General features: G+C 43.0%; 1 protein-coding gene across 1 annotated transcript in view; it reads left to right on the top strand.

The window, feature by feature from the left end:
- Positions 1 to 10,300: 10,300 nt before the first annotated feature.
- slc6a17 (solute carrier family 6 member 17) overlaps positions 10,301 to 20,467 on the top strand; it is a 67,513-nt gene continuing 57,346 nt past the window's right edge. The window contains exon 1 of the mRNA XM_034172270.1: positions 10,301 to 10,726. Coding sequence (XP_034028161.1) covers positions 10,426 to 10,726 — 301 coding nt within the window. The 5' untranslated portion in view covers positions 10,301 to 10,425. The remainder of the gene's footprint in view (positions 10,727 to 20,467) is intronic.

Genomic DNA, 20,467 nt, shown 5'->3' with positions numbered 1-20,467 from the left:
TAAAATGTTGATTGGAGAGGGGGAAACGTATACGCAGGTGCAAAAAATTATAGGCTGTTCATCTACAGTGATCTCCAATGCTTTAAAATGGACAAAAAAAAAAGACGCGTGGAAGAAAACGGAAAACAACCATCAAAATGGATAGAAGAATAACCAGAATGGCAAAGGCTCACCCTTGATCAGCTCCAGATGATCAAAGACAGTCTGGAGTTACCTGTAAGTGCTGTGACAGTTAGAAGACACCTGTGTGAAGCTAATTTATTTGCAAGAATCCCCCGTAAAGTCCCTCTGTTAAATAAAAGACATGTGCAGAAGAGGTTACAATTTGCCAAAGAACACATCAACTGGCCTAAGAGAAATGGAGGAATATTTTGTGGACTGATGAGAGTAAAATTGTTCTTTTTGGGTCCAAGGGCCGCAGACAGTTTGTGAGATGACCCCCAAACTCTGAATTCAAGCCACAGTTGACAGTGAAGACAGTGAAGCATGGTGGTGCAAGCATCATGATATGGGCATGTTTCTCCTACTATGGTGTTGTGCCTATATATCGCATACCAGGTATCATGGATTAGTTTGGATATGTCAGAATACTTGAAGAGGTTCATGTTGCATTTTGTTGTTCCAAACCAACAAAATTAATGTCTCGCAGATGTGAAGAAATCATGAAAAACTGTGGCTATACAACTAAATACTAACTTAGTGATTCACAGGATTGCTAAAAAAGCAGTTAAACATAATAGTTTTGAGTTTGTAGCATCAACAGCAGATGCTACTATATTGTGAACACCCCCTTTTCTACTTTTTTTTTTTTACTAATAGCCCAATTTCATAGCCTTAAGAGTGTGCATATCATGAATGCTTGGTCTTGTTGGATTTGTGAGAATCTACTGAATCTACTGGTACCTTGTTTCCCATGTAACAATAAGAAATATACTCAAAACCTGGATTAATCTTTTAGTCACATAGCACTACTATTATTCTGAACACTACTGTATAATGTGATGAAGAAGCTCCTAAATATCTAATACACATAAACTAGAGGGTACTCACAGCATGCATACTGCAACAATCAAGAGGACTGTGGGAGCAGTATGCAAGCTGAGAGCATTCCAGAGGCTCCTCGGTTCAAACCCCAGTCTGCCCGGAAAATCACTAAGGTTCTTAATCCCCAAGTTGCTCCTCGTGTGTAGTGAGTACTTTGTATGGCAGCACCCTGACATCGGTGTGTGAGTGTCAATAGGTGAATGTGAAGCATCACTGTAAAGCCCTTTCAGCTTCTGATTCAGATGGAAAACACGCTACATAAATGCAGCCATTTACCATATTGAGACATTGACTGGCTTCTTCCTTGTACATGATAGCAAATAATAAAAGCAAAAGCAGTTAGTGGAGGTAACTGGTGATTATAAACACCTTTTCACTGTTTTATTGCCATTTCAAACAACTCTTTTCAACAGTTAAATGTCTTATTTTGAGGGTGACATACTTGGAGCAACAAATCCCTGTTTTTATGAAAATTATTGGGAGTATAAAGCTCTGAACGTGTTTCCTTAGAGGAGGCGATGCACACAAAATTGTAGGATTATGTGATTTTTGCTGAAGGTCTCTAACAGTCATAATCCTGAACAATTCCACATGCCAACGAATGTGGCTTTTAATTTTAGAAACAGGGTTTCTCTTGTTAAATAAACACGAGCTAGAAGGAGACTTCGGGCCTGTGATAGTAATCAATGCATATGAAATTATAAATATGTTTCAAAAAACAGACTGATAATTGGTGAATGTGTGCTTATTACAGTTTTATTGCGCTGAAATCTACTGAGACCTAGGAGCCAGAAAACCCGCTTAATGCAGTTCATGCTCCTCACATGACTCAAGTCTGGAATAATGGGCCAGTCTGTTAAATAAATTGTATTACAGTTTTTCAATTATACCACTGGAATGGAGTGGAATATTGATATACTTCACTCACTGAAAATGCTACATCTTGGTTTTCATTCTTCAAATATTTTTTTTGCATCCTTGCAAGTATTTTTGCCTAGTCTACCCTGCCAACACCTTTGTGTTGTATATTTGACTGCAATTTATTCCAAAAGGTGAATGGTAAATATTACTAAGAGCATTTCCTCATCCAAACCCTGTTACTTTTTGAGATAAATTACTTAAAGTAATGACTAATTACAGAGCAAACCTCAACAGACAAGAGGAGTAACTAGTAAAGCTTTTCTGATTATGTTACAATGAACAAATTGTTTTCTGACTTTCTCTGTAAATTTAATTCAAGTTATTTTGAGTGATCCTATTTTTCCTAAAAATAAATATTTCTCTTCGGATGATTGTGGGCTCCTCCACGATGATGACGCATCCCTCCACAGGGCATGAAAGGTTCTGAAGGGCTTGAGGGCAGGGCCGCTGCTAAGGTTTTGGAGGCCCTAAGCATAACTGGTCAGGGAGGCCCCCCCACCCCCATACAAGAGAACTCCCCCCCCACACACACACACACACACACACACACACAAAAGTTCTACTCAAACCGTTACTATTTATTAAAGCGTTTTAAGTTTATGTTTAAAGCTACATCAAATCAGCAAAGCCAACGCAACCTAGCTTAAGCAGCACCACTGAACATTAAGTAATCAAAACAATTTAAACCTTTAACACGTACTTACCAGCAAGGGATGCACGGGCATCATCTTTTTGTTTCTTTTTCCTCCGTTTTTCAGCTCCAGACTCCTGCTGTCGCTTCATTGTTTAATTGTGGCATAGTGGCAACTTGTCGTCTCGTGTCAGAATCAAATGTGGGCTAGCAGTGCTACTTCAGTTAGGCGCAGGGTTGCCAGATTGGGTGTTTTCCCATCCAATTGGTTTGTTTAGGGTAAAATATGGCACTGGACAAGTTTTTTGTATAGAATTGCCACACACATTTTAAAAATCAGTTCAAATTGTGCAGGATTTAGTGCCTCCATGCATTTTTGAGTATTTATTGGACTGGAAATTGTCACATCTGGCAACCCTGGTTAGGCGACACAGCGAACAGAGAAAGACGCAAACAGGGCTGTATCATTTCAGGGAATCGGGGCGGGGGTGGATGGGGGCTTTATATTAGGCAAAAAAACTGTTAATTTGCCCCAATTAAGTAATGGGGTAGGGGCCTACACAATGTTTAAAGACAAAAACGATAGGCCTATTCATAAATAATTCATATTGATTTTGAAATGTAATAATCAGTGATGCCACAGTTACTTTGATAAAGTAATCCAATTACTGATTACTGATTACTCCTTTAAAAAGTAACTTAGTTACTTTACTGATTACTCAATTGTAAAAGTAACTAAGTTAGATTCCTAGTTACTTTTTTAGTTACTTTCCCCAGCTGCCGACAACAACCCTCTGCCACCTCAACATGACAATACCTGTTTTGCCAAAACTCACTTTATAGTCACCCTTTCTTGACTTCAATGAAAATAAATACTTGTTTTATAAAAAGTAAAATAATCTTTCTTGACCTCATATTTAACTGTTGACAGCACTGTAACAGTAAAACTTGCAATTTCTAACCTACATTGTTTATAAATGTAACTATTAAATTCTAACATTTTTCTAACATTTAAATTCTCTATAAACATTTTACTTGTCAAAATGATTATTATTTTAAGTAGTATTAGTAGTTGTAGTAAAAAAAAAACAGCTTCAAAACTGGACCTTTAATGTAGAGGTGTTGTGGGGGAGGGGGGCACATCCCTGCCCCATGCCCCCATTCCATCTGGTTTCGCCCCTGCTTTGGCGTTTGAGCACAAAGAATGGATAACATTTATTTATGCAGAAAACAGGACCAGATTTACAGGTAAGAAAGTTTTATTGCGTTTTCACATCATGTGGTCCTCAGAAAGAGAGTTTAGGTGCATTTGAGTGGAAAATAGTGTTAGTTGTTGATGCGTCGCGGAGGATCAGCTGTTTTTAACTTGAGGATACGGAGCTGCTCAGCTCAGAATTCTAAATAAAGGAGAAAAATAAAGCATAAAAATGACTTTGTAAAGCTCAGTGCAGGTGTGCTGTTTTCACCTCGCTTTAAGAGGTGAGGACGAGTCGTAGCTGATGAAAAGCTCACAGCTCGCTTAAAGTGGGCAGTTCAGTCGAGCCCCGACCCCCTGCCCACGGACCAAGTTTAATGCTGCTGTTGACCCCACAATGCAAAAATAATAGTACGCACAGTGACATGGAGAAGTAACTTTAATCTGATTACTCATTTGGAAAGATTAACGCGTTAGATTACTCGTTACAAAAAAAGTGGTTAAATTAGAGTAACGCGTTACCGGCATCACTGGTAATGTCATAATTTCAACACATTTTTCAGTCAATTGGAGGCCCTGCAAACTAGTGCAACATGGTTGGTGCCCCACGCAGGCTGCGTAGTCTGCTTATGCCGAACGGCGGCGCTGACTGAGGGGTGTGGCTCGTTCCCTTTACAATACGTCTACAGTGTATATACGAGGTCTGTCCAAAAAGTATCAGACCTTTTAATTTTTTTCAAAAACCTTATGGATTTGAATAACTTGTGCTTGCATGAGCCAACCTTGAACCTTCATGTGCATGCGTGAGTTTTTTCACGCCTGTCGGTTGCGTCATTCGCCTGTGAGTAGGCTTTGAGTGAGCACTGGTCCTCCCCCCCTCGTTGGATTTTCATTGCGAGGAAAATGTCTGAACGATTGGAGCAGCGCTGAATCAAATTTTTCCAGAAACTGTGAGAGACAGCCAGGTAGAAACCATTCGGAAGATTCAAACGGCTTTCGGTGGCTTTTCAGTCGAGTGAGTATCTGAGGAATTGTGTAAGAGCTGGACATGTCACAACATGTCCTGTGAGACTTCCACCTTCCGCACGTCTTTCATTACAAAATCTCCTGTAACAGTGGAATGTGCCAAAAAGTGCTGATGTCCACCTCTTCTGCAATTTCTCTGGTAGTCAGAAGACGTCCTGGATCAACACAGCGTTCACTTTGGAAATGATCTGGTCGTTTCAGCCTGTCGATGGCCGCTCGGAGCACGGCGCACCCTCCGCCATTGTGCGCCGTCTTTAAACCGGTTGTAACACTCCTTAATCTGTGTGATGCCCATAGGATCGTCACCGAAAGCCGTCTGAATCTTCCGAATGGTTTCCACCTGGCTGTCTCTCACAGTTTCTGGAAAAATTTGCTGCAGCAAAGCTCCAAATCGTTCCACCTCGCAATGAAAATCCAACGAGAGGGGAGGACCAGTGCTCACAAAAAGCCTGCTCACAGGCGAATGATGCAACCGACGGGCGTGAAAAAAATCACGCATGCGCATGAAGGTTCAAGGTTGGCTCATGCAAGCACACATGATTCAAATCCATATGGTTTTTGAAAAAAATAAAAAGGTCTGATACTTTTTGGACAGACCTCGTACACAGTATGATACAGGCATGATCATTTTATTATGGAATGATTTAGTGTGATACCATGCAATGCAGCTGAATATTTTTTGTTATTTATAGCAAGAAAAACATGGAAGGTCCTAATATATCATTTCAGAATTACATGTCTGTCATATTAAATGAGCGACAGGGCCTACAGACTGCTTTTAGCCTGGGCAGGCTTCATCGTGCTCTATAGAACTGCAGTTCATGAGGTGAACTGCTATTTGGCAGAGCTTACAAACTTTTGATTTTAGGGCCCGGTCCCACTGGCGTTTAGGAAGATTTGCGCATGAATTGCACACAAAATTGGTGTATATTCGCTAAACATCCGCAATATTCAGTCGGCCGACATCCGCACGTCCGCAATTATGAATTATCCGCAGAGATATGTTTTTCCATTTGCCAGGATTTTTGAGCTGCACAAAATTTTGGTTGCAGATGACATCCGCCTTACATATGCAATACAAACTCAATACATACTCAATCTATGCACTGTATATCCGCCATTATCCTCTGATATCCGAAACTGACGGGGTATTGCGGCTTGGCAGCGGACTGGACAGTGTGTAAAACGGATATATAGCGTGCCTTTCACATCCACATCACAAACTAAAATAATTTTTAGCGAATGCATACAGAGTGGCCACGAAAAAATCGTTTGTATTACATCTGATTTGCGGACAATTTGCGAATGCATAACAAACACTTCACGCAATCCCAAAATGAATGAATGAATGAATGAATGAATGAATGAAAACTGTTTATTTCGAACATTTGATACAACAACAATTACAAGATAGATCAGTAAAGACAACAACAAAAAAGTTCCTACTGTGTACCCAACATGTCCGAAAAGGGGTAGGGTGAAGCATCAGCTTATTTATCCCTACCCCTTCTTCCCCACAACCAGTAATACCCTTTGCCACATATACACATAGATTCCTACACACCTAAACCGATATCAATATATATATATATATATATATATATATATATATATATATATATATATATATATATATATATATATATATATATATATACACACACACACATATACACACATATATACATATATATATACACAAACATAAATATTCACCTACACATACCTACTTACATACAAAATACTATATATTTACAAGCCGAAGCAAAAAACAAAAACACCCTAACCCTCATTACCCTTCCTCCTCCCTATACCTAGAAAAATAACATATTTTTGTACCACTGTTTGAACTGGTTCATGCTTGGACATTGCTTGAGCCCCACTCCCAATCTGTTCCACATCCTCACCCCACAGACAGAAATACAGAAACCTTTTAATGTTGTTCGTGCCCACTGATGCTTTAAATTAAATTTCCCCCTCAGACTGCAATCCCCTGATCTGTTAAAAAACATATTTTTAATATTTGCTGGAAGTAAATTGTTTATTGCTTTATACACGATTTGTACGGTTTTAAAATGAACCAAGTCTGTGAATTTTAAGAATTTGGATTGTAAAAATAGTGGATTTGTATGATCTCTATAGCCAGTATTATGAATAATTCTTATAGCTCTTTTCTGCATTACTGATAGTGATTGTGTTGTACCTTTATAAGTATTACCCCATACCTCTGCACAGTACTGTAAATATGGTAAAACCAGTGAGCAGTAAAGAATGCGGAGTGAGTTGTGGTCCAGAATATGTTTCGCTTTGTTTAGAACTGAAATGCTTCTTGACAGTTTACTTTGTATATGTTTTATATGAGTCTTCCAGTTTATCTTATCAACTATTATCACCCCCAGAAACTTATTTTCATGTACCCTTTCAATATCTACCCCCTCGACTTGTAACTGAACCTGTATGTCTGTATTACAATAGCCAAATAACATATATTTTGTTTTACTTATAAATATAATTATAAATATATACTTATAAAATACTATATAAATGTGGCAGAAATTGACATACTTGCCAGTCATTGCCAGTCCAGCTGTGGTGAAGTACAGATGTAGTTATGGATCGCCAAAGACATTGTGTGAGAGTTGCTGCCATCCAACAACATACCAATCAACTTGTCCAAGTCCAGGAACAACGTCCAGGACCTCATCGACAACAGCAACATCAGGGGGTGGGGTGGGAGACCTGGCCCTATCTGTTGCTGGAGGAGGTGGGGTGGGAGATGGAGCCCTCTCTTCTGCATCAGCAGCAGCCTTCTGCCTCTTCCTCCCCTGCTTCTTAGACGTCGGTCGTGTAGACATGTCTCTGTGGTGTTGGTATGAATGGTGGCCCGAGTGCACTTCTTTTATGACCGCAATGCAGATGCCGCGCATGCAACTGCTGTTCCCGCAGCACGTGCGCAATACATTCTAATACTTAGCAATGCATCCGTAACACAGTTCGTCACTACATCTACAAGTGCACGTTAAAAGTTGTACTTGTAGATGTAGCACTTGGTCCTCCCGACACATGCACGCATTGACAGCAAATCAAATCAAATCAAATTTATTAATTTATATAGCACCAATTCACGATGAAATTGTCTCAAGGCGCTTCACACAACATAAAAAAAAACAATTAAAAATTTAAAACACAATAAAAAAAATGACCATAAAAGAAAGACAACCATAAAAAATAAGAAGAATAAAAACACATCATAACACTAATGATAAAACAGGGAAAACAAATGAGTCTTGAAACGTGACTTAAAAGTCTCCACAGTATCCGACTGCCGAATGTGTGCCGGGAGATCGTTCCACAGAGCTGGGGTGTGGTAGGAGAAAGCTCTGTGACCGGCAGACTTTTTATTCACCCTGGGAACACACAGAAGTCCTGCACCCTGAGAACGCAGGGCCCGAGCCGGTACATAGGGGCTTACCAGGTCAGCCAGATAGGGAGGTGCAAGTCCATGAACAATTTTATAAACTAATAACAGTACTTTAAAATCCGATCTTGCAGGAACAGGAAGCCAGTGCAGGGACACCAAAACGGGCATAATGTGGTCAAACTTTCTGTTTTGTGTCAAAAGTCTGGTAGCAGTGTTTTGAACCAGTTGAAGACCCCTAATCCTGGACTACAGTAAGCCAGAAAATAGAGCATTACAATCTAGAAGAGACAAATACATGAATCAAAGTCTCAGCATCAGCCAAAGACAGGATGGGACGAATCTTCGCTATATTTCGCAAATGGAAGAAAGCAGTCCTCGTAATGTCTCTAATGTGGAGATCAAGGGACAACGTAGGATCAAAAATTACTCCAAGGTTCCTCACTTTATCCATATGATGTATAACACACGAACCTAAGCTAAGTGCTAGCTGATCAAATTGATGCCAATACCTCGCTGGACCAAGAACCATAACTTCAGTCTTATCAGAATTTAAAAGTAGGAAGTTACTAGACATCCAACTTCTTACTGATGCAAGGCAATCTTCCAAAGATTTTATGTGAATGACATTACCAGCAGTTATTGGCATGTACAATTGAGTGTCATCAGCATAGCAATGAAAGGGAATCCCAAAGCACCGCAGTATATTCCATACATAAAGGGAAAAAAGCAGGGGGCCTAAAACAGATCCCTGCGGAACCCCAAACTTCATGTCCCTATGATCAGAGGTGGTGCCATTACACAATACACAGTAAGAACGACTGGACAGGTATGACGTCAACCATGCAAGAGCAATTCCAGTAATCCCAAAGTGATTCTCCAGCCTATTGAGTAAAATATGATGATCCACAGTATCAAACGCAGCACTAAGATCCAGCAGCACCAAGATCCAGCAAAGCGAAAGCCATACATCAACAACATCCTGAGCTCATTTGAAATGGACAGATGCAAAGTGAAAAAGTGTGCTGTGGTCTGATGAGTCCACATGTCAAATTGTTTTTGGAAATCATGGACGTCATGTCCTCTGGACAAAAGAGGAAAATGACCATCCAGATTGTTACCAGCGCAAAGTTCAAAAGCCAGCATCTGTGATAGTATGGGGGTGTGTTAGTGCCCATGGCATGGGCAACTTACACATCTGTGATGGCACCATCAATGCTGAAAGGTACATCCAGGTTTTGGAGCAACACATGCTGCCATCCAAGCAATGTCTTTTTCAGGGACGTCCCTGCTTATTTCAGCAAGACAATGCCAAGTCACATTCTGCACGTGTTACAACAGCGTGGCTTCATAGTAAAAGAGTGCGGGTACTAGACTGGCCTGCCTGCAGTCCAGACCTGTCGCCCAGTGAAAATGTGTGGCGCATTATGAAGCCCAAAATACAACAACAGAGACCCCGGACTGTTGAACAACTGAAGTCATACATCAAGCAAGAATGGGAACAAATTCCACCTACAAAGCTTCAACAATTAGTGTCCTCAGTTCCCAAACGCTTATTGAGTGTTGTTAGAAGGAAAGGTCATGTAACACAGTGGTAAACATACCACTGTCCCAGCTTTTTTGAAACGTGTTGCAGGCATCCATTTCAAAATAAGCAAATATTTGCACAAAAACAATGTTTATCAGTTTGAACATTAAATATCTTGTCTTTGTGGTGTATTCAGTTGAATATAGGTTGAAGAGGATTTTCAAATCATTGTATTCTGTTTTTATTTACATTTTACACAACATCCCAACTTCATTGGAATTGGGGTTGTTTTTGGTTTTTCATTTTAATGGTATTTTCCCCCTCTCTGAAAAATGTCTGAGGGTATTTGTAAGGTCGAGTGTCCTTTGGATGTGATCTATTCCAGTATTGATTCCAGTTCTCAACAAGTCTCAAAATAAAGTGTTTGAGTAATCCAGCAAACAAACCATCAGATACGGAATGTAAAAATATTAAGCACTGGATTAAAATTTTAGTGACGTGTCTATTTCTTTCTGTCTTGAACATTTGTTTTCTCAGGCTGAAGAAAAAGCACAGCGTGATTACTGTGGTCCATCTCTAAGCCTCCTTTGGATCTCCCACCTACTCCTGTCCTCTTTGTTTCCATCACGTTCGCCTCTCTGTGGAGCTCCTCTCTCACAGCCATGCCAAAGAACACCAAGGTGACCCAGCGGGAGCACAGCAGCGAGCCCGTCACCGAGTCGGTGGCTGACCTGCTGTCTCTGGAGCATCCCATGGACTATAAGAGCAGTCAGATGAGCATGGGGTTGAGTCCTGGATCTACTGCTCCAGGAAAGGCTCTGCTACCTTCCCCCGAGCCAGGCGCAGAGGATGGACGGCCTGCCTGGAACAACAAGCTGGAGTACATTCTGGCCCAGGTGGGCTTCTCTGTGGGTCTGGGTAACGTCTGGAGGTTCCCTTACCTGTGCCAGAAGAATGGAGGAGGTCAGTGTCATGTGTGGATGACTGTGACACATTTAACATCTCAGCATGTTTCTGTGTGATTCCTACAGCACAGTGTCACAGTAACATGTTTGCGTTTAAAAGATGATTTGTAATTTGGCCACCCAAAAAGGAACATGCACCCTCAGGGTGCTCAGTAATTGGAATGTCAAGCTGAGTCAAGCCTGTTAATGGGACTTTTTTCTTATTAGCTTGGTAAAATTTTCAGTGAAATACGTGTCCAGATGGATTGAGTTAATGTACCAGCATAGACACATCTATGTGCATTTACGCCATAGTTTGGGCGCAGGATTTTCCTTTTCCATTACGGAATAATACTTTGTGCCTGCAGATATTTGCTGGAATTGAAAATACCCAGTGGTGTTAATGATTGGCATAAAATATGATGCTGAACTGCTCAATATCACAACATCTTCAATTACATCGCATTACAGAAAGATATACTTCAGCAATTTCAAATAATCTGGCTCTCATTTCCTCAGTGCAAGACAAAGTCAGTATGCACCGATGTGTGTTTTGTGTCTGGAGTTACTCATGAAACAAAGGACACAAATCCTTACACATTTTCTCAGTGTGCAAACGTTTTGCTGAAGGACAAACCAGGGTGACACCTAAAATTTCACACCCATCAATATATTCACAACATCTCTGCACAGCTTAATTTCTCCATTATCTCAAACATTATTATAGAATCAGAGCATTAAATGTCATGAAAGAAAATTCTTAGATGCTGCATAATAGCTTTGACACAACTGGAAAAGCACTCATTAGAGGCTAAAAACCCCCAAACACCACCACCACCACCACAACACTCCACGACAGTCAAATCTGGGAGCATGCACTGGGGCCATGCTTTGGCATACCCACAACAAGAGTAACCACATTGGGTCCTGGATGCCAACCACCAAGGTAAACAACCAGACCATCATCACATTTCTAAAATAACCATCTATGTGCTGCAGTCAGGTGAATCGTGGGTGTCCTCTTGGGTGTCTCCAGCTACTGGGGTCCTCAGCACTCAGATGCCTGTGTGCTGGATCATGCACAGAGGAATGTGCCACATGGCCAACATATTGAGGCTGATGCTCCTTCACAATGCAAGTGATGGTCCTCATCTTATGCTGCGTTTGCACATAATGACGACAAGTCACGAATGCCATGAAGTATACATTCTTGGCTGCTGATCACGAATGTGATGATTTGAGGCAGAGTTGTCATGTGTCCTCAGGAACTGCTGCAACCTGTTACCACGTGTTACGATTAATGGCACGTGTTGCTGGAGAATTAACAGGAACCATTACGCAAGGTGAAGAATAAGTTTCCGCATTGTTGCGCACTGTTGCGCGCTATCGTGTGTAACAGCGCATTAAGTTCTGTCACATTGTGAATGAGGCGAATTGTCTTCACACACACACACACACACACACACATATTTATCCAACCGTCAGTTGCTGAACAATCCAGATCACTCCAGTTTGTTCCTCAAAATCCACAGCAGAAGAACTTTGTGACTGCATGCTTCATTGGGCTCTGTGGAATGAAGTGGCGCAGAAAGGAGGAGGAGACGGAGAGAGTCAGATGTGTGGCTCCATGCAGGTCTCACCTCTCTCGTTTTCCCAAACATCAGGCACAGCAGCAGCAGCAGGTGGAACACTTGCAGGAGCGCGCTGATAATCACTGGAATGAAACTTTTAGCCGACTTGGCATCATTGTCCTCCTTCAGCATACTGCAGCAATGAAACTGAATGCGGTGCAGCATGGTTTAATTGTGCCCACGTCAGAGAACGCTGTCATGCTCTATTAAGGATCACCACTAATCAAGACAGATCAACACGCTCAGTTGCGACCTCCACGACAGGAGACGAAATGAGGGTGGTGTGTGACATTTGTGGAAGATTTTTTGACAGCCAAAAACATGCTCCATGAAAGTCACAAATATCACGCACCAACACACACTATTAAACCTATTCAGATGCGTTAAATCACATTAAGAATGTCAGGAATGTGCCAAGAATGATGCAAATATGACATTCATAACACATCTTGCCTATGTGTAAACAGAGCATTAGTCTCCTGAAGTAACCACTCATTTGATACAGTCATTCCAGCAGTACCCCCAGTGGCTTCTCCAAAAAGCCAGCGTACCAAGGACACCCAGTCACCCCTTGAGGTTGCTGCTTAGGCTAGTATCTTACTGATGTGCGACTGATGGAGAGGAAGCGAAGACACAAAGTCGCACGAAAACAGGTGAAAAGGCAATAACGTCTCATGTGGAATCTCACTGAAGTGGTCCTCCCGACACGTGCACACATTGACAGCTGACTGTCATCTGAATGCCTATCAAGCTGAGTGGATAAGGGGGCACAGACAGAAGCTGGACACAAAATGCAGACTCACAAGCAGGACGTATGAGCAAAGGTACCAGGCATGGGCGAGACAGAGGACGTGGTCGTAACAAGCAGGGTTCAGTACACGAGCAAACAAGGTCATCAGAGCTGAGGCTAAAGGCGGGATCCGGTAAACAGAGCAGAGTCAAAACCCGGCTTGGCAAAAACACGACGGAGATGGAGTGCTGGTAAGTGATAACAATCAACAAACGAGCAACGAGGGAGTGAATAGACACAGTTTAAATAAGGAAGGCGGTGACAGGAAAACAAGACGCACGTGAGGATCAAGGATCTGGAAAGGGGGCGTGGCTGACAGATGAGGAACAGGTGCAAGGGAGGGAAGGAAAACGCAATGCAGACAGAACCAAGATAACTAAGTGAATGGAAAAACTAATGGTGGAAAATGTGACGTGTTAAAAGCAAACAATAACTAATGTGACCAAAACAAAAGAGGCCAAACTAAGAAATAACCTGACTTGACTAAAAAGTGGAAAACAAGAAATCTACTGATCATAACCAAACCATAACGGAATAGATATTAAGTGACACATAACATGAATACAATAAACATGGCAAACAACCTATTAGTTGAACACAGGATAAATGATGCACCGAAACAAATCCGGAGACTACAGAATAATGCAATGAATAACTAAACATAACCAAAAATGCAATACATGAATGAACCAAGAATACAATAAAGAACCAAAACCAGGAACCAAAGAATAATACATAAATGGGAATAATCAAAACCAAACTAGCATGAGAATAATCAAGTGACAAAAATAAAAACAACTATAAAGTCAAGACCGGGGTAAACGGAAGGAAAAGAAAAGGGGACAAATACAAGTGGAACCCAAACAGGACCAAAACATGACAATGCTGTCCAGAGTGGCAGCAAAAATTATGGTGACAAATCTCGAGCAGTCCACACACACACCACGCAAGAGCCACTGACATGGCACACAGTGCACATGCAAAAGTTGAGCAACACTCCCGCGGTCTTTGCAGGCACAAGGATTTGCACGTGAATACCACACTGCACTCTCACGGATGTCGAGCGCCACTGGCGTGGCTGAAATGACCACGTGTTTGCGTACACAAGTTCCATCAACATCCTCACAGAAAATAAAAACAATAAATCCTGATCGCCTCGTCCACATTCTCCACACAGTGAAGTCCACTCTCCTGGCCGGCAGCATTAGACTGCAATCCTCAGTAAAACAAATAAATAAGAAGAGAAAATCCGGTTTGTACACTCCTCTGTGGCCGGGCATGAAACGTCCAGTGTGCGTGCACAGCAAGACTGTGCATTCACAGCCAGGCTATGAATAAAACTGAGTTCCATCAGATGGCATGGCTCCTCGTTGGCCGGGCACGATGCAAGGGCATCATGATCCTTTGGAAGCACACGATAAAAATAAAATAAAACAATGAGTGGTGATATTGTCCATCCAGCACACCATGCACGTGCACAGCGGGTGGCCGCTGGCCAGCAGCATTAAACTTAATTTCCACTACTGTCCTCAGAAAAAATGACAACTGAGGCGAGGGGACGGTGAACAGCTGTGAGCCTCGTGCCGAACTGCACGAATTTCCTTGCAGATGCCGTTCACAGGCTGTCACAGCCTAGTGAGATACTAACCTTAGCGTCCAAGTCTCACAACCATACAGTAAGACAGGTAGCACCAGGACCCTATAGATTATTAATTAATTATTAATTAATTAATTAATTCTCAAAGTATCTATTGATTCTACAATGATCACATCTTCTTCCTGAAGTAAAAGTCAGTAAACCTTTCTTTGTCAACAAAAGCACCTGTCGCTGATCTCCACAAAACTGCTCAATGCTCTGTCCATGCAAGCACTGAACAAGGCTTAGAACCAGTTCGTGGAACGAAAACAAAAACCAGAAACTTTTAGTATTTTACTAGGAATGAAAATCAATCAATCAATCAATCAACTTTTTTCTTGTATAGCGCCAAATCACAACAAACAGTTGCCCCAAGGCGCTCCACATTGCAAGGCAAGGCCATACAATAATTATGAAACACAGTCTACGTCTAAAGCAACATAACCAAGGGATGGTCCAGGGTCACCCGATCCAGCCCTAACTATAAGCCTTAGCGAAAAGGAAAGTTTTAAGCCTAATCTTAAAAGTAGAGAGGGTATCTGTCTCCCTGATCTGAATTGGGAGCTGGTTCCACAGGAGAGGAGCCTGAAAGCTGAAGGCTCTGCCTCCCATTCTACTCTTACAAACCCTAGGAACTACAAGTAAGCAAAAATGAAACTAGAAATTTTTTTTATATTCAGGAACAGAACCGTTTATTTAAAGTAATGGTAGGGTCTCATCACTGCTTTTTGCAGATAATGTGGTCCTGTTGGCATCATCGGCCTGTGACCTCCAGCACTCACTGGGTTGGTCTGCAATCGAGTGTGAAGCGGCTGGGCTGAGGATCAGCACCTGTAAATCTGAGGCCATGGTTCTCAGGAGGAAACCAATGGATTGCCTACTCCGGGTAGCAAATGAGGTCTTGCCTCAAGTGAAAGAGTTTAAGTACCTTGGCGTCTTGTTCACAAGTGAGGGGACAATGGGGCATAAGATTGGCCAAAGAATTGGCGTAGCAGGGGCAGCATTGCATTCGCTCTACTGTACTGTTGTGACAAAAAGGGAGCTGAGCCAAAAGGTGAAGCTCTCGATCTACTGGTCAATCTTCATTCCTACTCTCACCTATGGTCATGGGGGTTGGATCATGACTGAAAGAACTAGATTGTGGGTACAAGTGGCCAAAATGATTCCTCCGGAGGGTGGCTGATTTCTCCCTTAGAGATAAGGTGAGAAGCTCAGTCATTCATGAGGAGCTCGGAGTCGTTGCTCCTTCACGTTGAGAGGAGCCAGCTGAGGTGGTTCAGGCATTTGGTCAGGATGCCTCCTGGTCACCTCCCAAGGGAGATGTTCCAGGCATGTCCAGCTGGAAGGAGACCCCGGGGAAGACCAAGGACTAGGTGGAGAGATTATATCTCCACACTGGCCTGGGAATGGCGCAAGATACACCATTCAGAGGTGGTTAATGTGGCCCAGAAAGGGAAGTTTAGGGTCCTCTGCTGGAGCTGCTGCCCTCGCAAACTGATCCCGGATAAACAGCTGAAGATGTATGAGGTCTGTTAGAAAAGTATCCGACCTTTTTATTTTTTTCAAAAACCTGATGGATTTGAATCACATGTGCTTGCATGAGCCAACCTTGAACCTTCGTGCGCATGCGTGAATTTTTTCACGCCTCTTGATTGCGTCATTTGCTTGTAAGCAGCCTTTGTGTGAGGATGGGTGTAGTCTCTTGTCGGATTTTCTTTGCAAGGAAAATGGCAGAACAACTGGAGCAGTGTGACTGCATCAGATTTTGCCAGAAACTGGGTGACAGCCAGGTGGAAACCATTCGGATTATTCAGATGGCTTTCAGTGACGATGCTATGGGCATCACACAGATTAAGGAGCGGTAAAACCGGTTTAAAGACGTCCGCACAATGGTGGAGAGCGAGCCGCGTTCTGGTTGGCCATCAACATGCTGAAATGACCAGATTATTTCCAAAGTGACCGCTGTGGTGATGTGGGACCATCGTGTGACTATCCCAAAAATTGCAGAAGAGGTGGACATCAGCACTTTTTCGGCACATTCCACTGTGACAGAAGATTTGGCCATGAAAAGAGTTGCAGCAAAATTCATGCCGATGGCTTCGGCACGAAGCTGCTGATGGAGCAAAAGCGCCACCGTGTTGAATTCTCTCAGGACATGCTGGACTCCGAAAAATGATGCCCACCTCTTCCACCATTCGGAAGATTCAGACGGCTTTCGGTGGCTTTTCAGTCGTGTGACTATCCGAGAAATTGTGGAAGAGGTGAGCATGTCACAGCATGTCCTGTGAGGCTTCAACACGGTGGCGCTTTTGCTCCGTCAGCTTCGTGCCGAAGCCATCGGCATGAATTTCGCTGCAACTCTTTTCATGGCCAAATCTTCTGTCACAGTGGAATGTGCCGAAAAAGTGCTGATGTCCACCTCTTCCGCAATTTTTCAGATAGTCACACGACGGTCCCACATCACCACAGCATTCACTTTGGACCATTGTGCAAACGTCTTTAAACCGGTTGTACCGTTCCTTAATCTGTGTGATGCCCATAGCATCATCACCGAAAGCCGTCTGAATAATCCAAATGGTTTCCACCTGGCTGTCGCCCAGTTTCTGGCAAAATTTGATGCAGTCGCACTGCTCCAGTCGTTCTGTCTTTTTCCTTGGAATGAAAAAATGCCAAGCGCACAGCACACGTCTCACACAAAGGCTGCTTACCAGGAAATGATGCAATCGACAGGCGTGAAAAAATTCACACATGCGCACGAAGGTTCAAGGTTGGCTCATGCAAGCACACGTGATTCAATCCATCAGGTTTTTGCAAAAAATAAAAAAGGTCCGATACTTTTCTAACAGACCTCATATGTATGTATATGAAGAGTTCAGATGCAAAATGCAGTAAGTGTTCTTCTCTTTAAATGGAGAAAAATGCAGTTGAAAATGGAGATTTAAAGGAAACCCTATTCGGAAATGCACAGACTTTCATCAATAAAATGAAAACAATTTGTTCAAATTCCTTCATATTTTGCACACTGATGGTCCCCTTGACAGCCAAGTACAATGTTGGCCTCAACTAAAAATTTATGGTTTTGGAGATACTGGGTTTTGCATCTGAACTCTTCATATGTAACCAGTTCATTCTGTTATTTATTTTGTTACTGAAAATGATAATGCATCATGTCGGTTTGCAAACCGCCAATAAACTCAATAGAAGAAGACCCAATGAGGTTCACTTCCAGCGCCGCATCCTGTGTTTCATGCTGAGAAACGCACCCGGAGCAGACAAACATCAAGTAACTTTTTAAAAAAAAACACTGCCTTTATTCTGGTCATTATTATGTTTTTTTTTTTGTTTGTTTTGTCTTGGTGGATCAAATGGGATTTGTTTTCATCACAAGTAGAACACTGAAGATACGTCAGATGGCTGAATGTTGGCTGGAATATATTCAGCTGTTTTAAAATAACTTATTTTTCTTGTTGATGACGGGACAAAGCACTGGAGTTCGCTGGTTCAGGCTGAGAAAGCATCCAGAGCAGACAAACACTAAGGGCCCCTTCACACATAGTGCGAAGTTTGGACAAAGTGCACACTGACGCAGGAATCGTATGCAAACTGTGTAATGTCATCCCTGCCTCCAACGCCTCGTGCACCTGTTCCTACAACTATTTGCGCACACAAGCACCCGAAAGACAAAGTGTGCTCTGTGCGAACCCATTGCACACTCTCGTGGCAGGTGCCGGCCAAATTCCAGGTGACATGCACGAACACCTAAGACAGCTCGCATGGCACTTAAAAAATGTGTGGCCAGTCGCACTCTTGGCACGACAACAGACTGCAGACAATCACTGTCATACTGCTGTGAAATTTGTTTACGTTCCCCACAAGTGTGACTTTGCAAACACACACACTGACACGTGGGTGTGTGCGCTCCACTCACGAGAGGCGTGGCTTCCGACAGAAGCAGCTGTGGTGATCTATCATTCTGGACATTCCAGCTACACAACACCTACTGTGTTTGGACAGTCATGGACTAACAACTGTCCACTGTGAGGCGCGTTTGTCTGATTGCTGTATTTAAGTGGACATAAATAAAAGCATATATCACCGTGGTGGTGACAAGCTGCAGCAAGCGAGCATGCACACGGAGCAGACACTGACAGCCCCCCAGATTAAAACAGACCGTCAGATCAGAACACACTGCGGGCGATCTGTATGTCACATCACCCACATGAGCTCTGTTCCACATGACGCGGTGTCTGTGCTGAGGCACACCATCCACAAAACACGTATGTCGGGCAGAACACACGCGCGGCTGACTGGACGCACCTGACCAGGAGATGTGAACATCAGAGCACACTGCTTCTCATTCATGTCATTTCATGACTGTATGTCTGTGACCATGGGTCATCACCAGAGGAACAGCCGGATCATATTTTTTTTGCTCGCTTGATAAATGCTGTGTTTTTATATGGTGTGTGATTTAATTTTTTTTGTAATACTTCCATGTCCTTCCTGATATGAGGCAGCTTCCCGCACGGAGCAGACACTAACAGCTCCCCAGGTTGAAACGGACCGTCAGAACACGCAGCGGGGGATCTGATCATCATGTCACCCACGTGAGCTCTGTTCCACATGACGTGTTGTCTGTGCTGTGGCACGCCGGCCACAAGACGTGTGGAAACATGGTGCATGTTCTGCAGCTCTGATGTCCAGGACCAGCTATGTCAATAACTGCCACGCTCCCATCCGTTCAGAGCACAGACCAAAGTGTCACTCTCTTATCAGACGAGATGCGTCTCGTCTGCGGGGGGCGTGAACCACACATGCACACGTGTTGGTGAGGGCGGGTGGTGGGGGAGCGTGCGACACACACACACGTTGTGGGAGGGAGCCAACGGCACACCACATCTTGGCAACTCCACAGTCATGGGCAACTTAAAGGCCCTGCGCCAGAAAAGAAACATTAAGGGGGCGATGAGTTTATCACAGGGGGCAGGGTCGCCCCCCCCCAAAAAAAAGTGCGCACCGGAGGGGACGTGCCTCTGAGCGTGCGTAATGAATTGGGTGCGCTCCTGGAAAGCTTGTGTATTTAGGCTACACCGTTGTATGAGACTGACTAAGAGTAAAGAGTGATGACAGTATTTTTTTAATTATTACGTATTTGAACGTATAGACCCTCGGTCAAGTGATCTCCTGCATACCACAAAACCAAACCAACAACTGATCTGAGAAACGACACGAGACAGTAGACTAACCCCACATACAGCCCTCCATCACAAGCGCAAACACAGCGCAACTGGGCATGACAGTCACACAACGGGTCAAAGCTAAACCTTTCATATAGATATATTTACAACAATACATAACTTTTATCTTACCATAAAAGTCCATATCTTAACATAAAATTCTGTGTGGAAACTGGATGCTAGCCTACCTCAGAAGAGTTGAAGCCTTCGGTTGGATGCCGCGTTGAATCTTCTGAGAAGGACATCTCGCCACTCTCCGTTGAATTTCCTGGTTAGGTCATTCTCAGATGCCAGCCTTATTAACGGCCGTCGTGGCTCGTGAGGGTTCCGCACTGCTGAAGCAGCTACAAGCGTCTACGCGCTGATTACTTCGTGCACTGTCGATGAGCAAACACCAGAGAGAGCAAACAGTGATCTCATGTAAAGTCTTATGTTTTTTTGTGTGTGTTCCCTCGCAATAACCTAA

The sequence above is a fragment of the Thalassophryne amazonica genome, chromosome 6 (assembly GCF_902500255.1).
Source record: "Thalassophryne amazonica chromosome 6, fThaAma1.1, whole genome shotgun sequence".
Classification (NCBI taxonomy): domain Eukaryota; kingdom Metazoa; phylum Chordata; class Actinopteri; order Batrachoidiformes; family Batrachoididae; genus Thalassophryne; species Thalassophryne amazonica.
The sequence above is the reverse complement of the archived record's forward strand: the minus strand, read 5'-3'. Positions and strand labels throughout refer to the sequence as shown.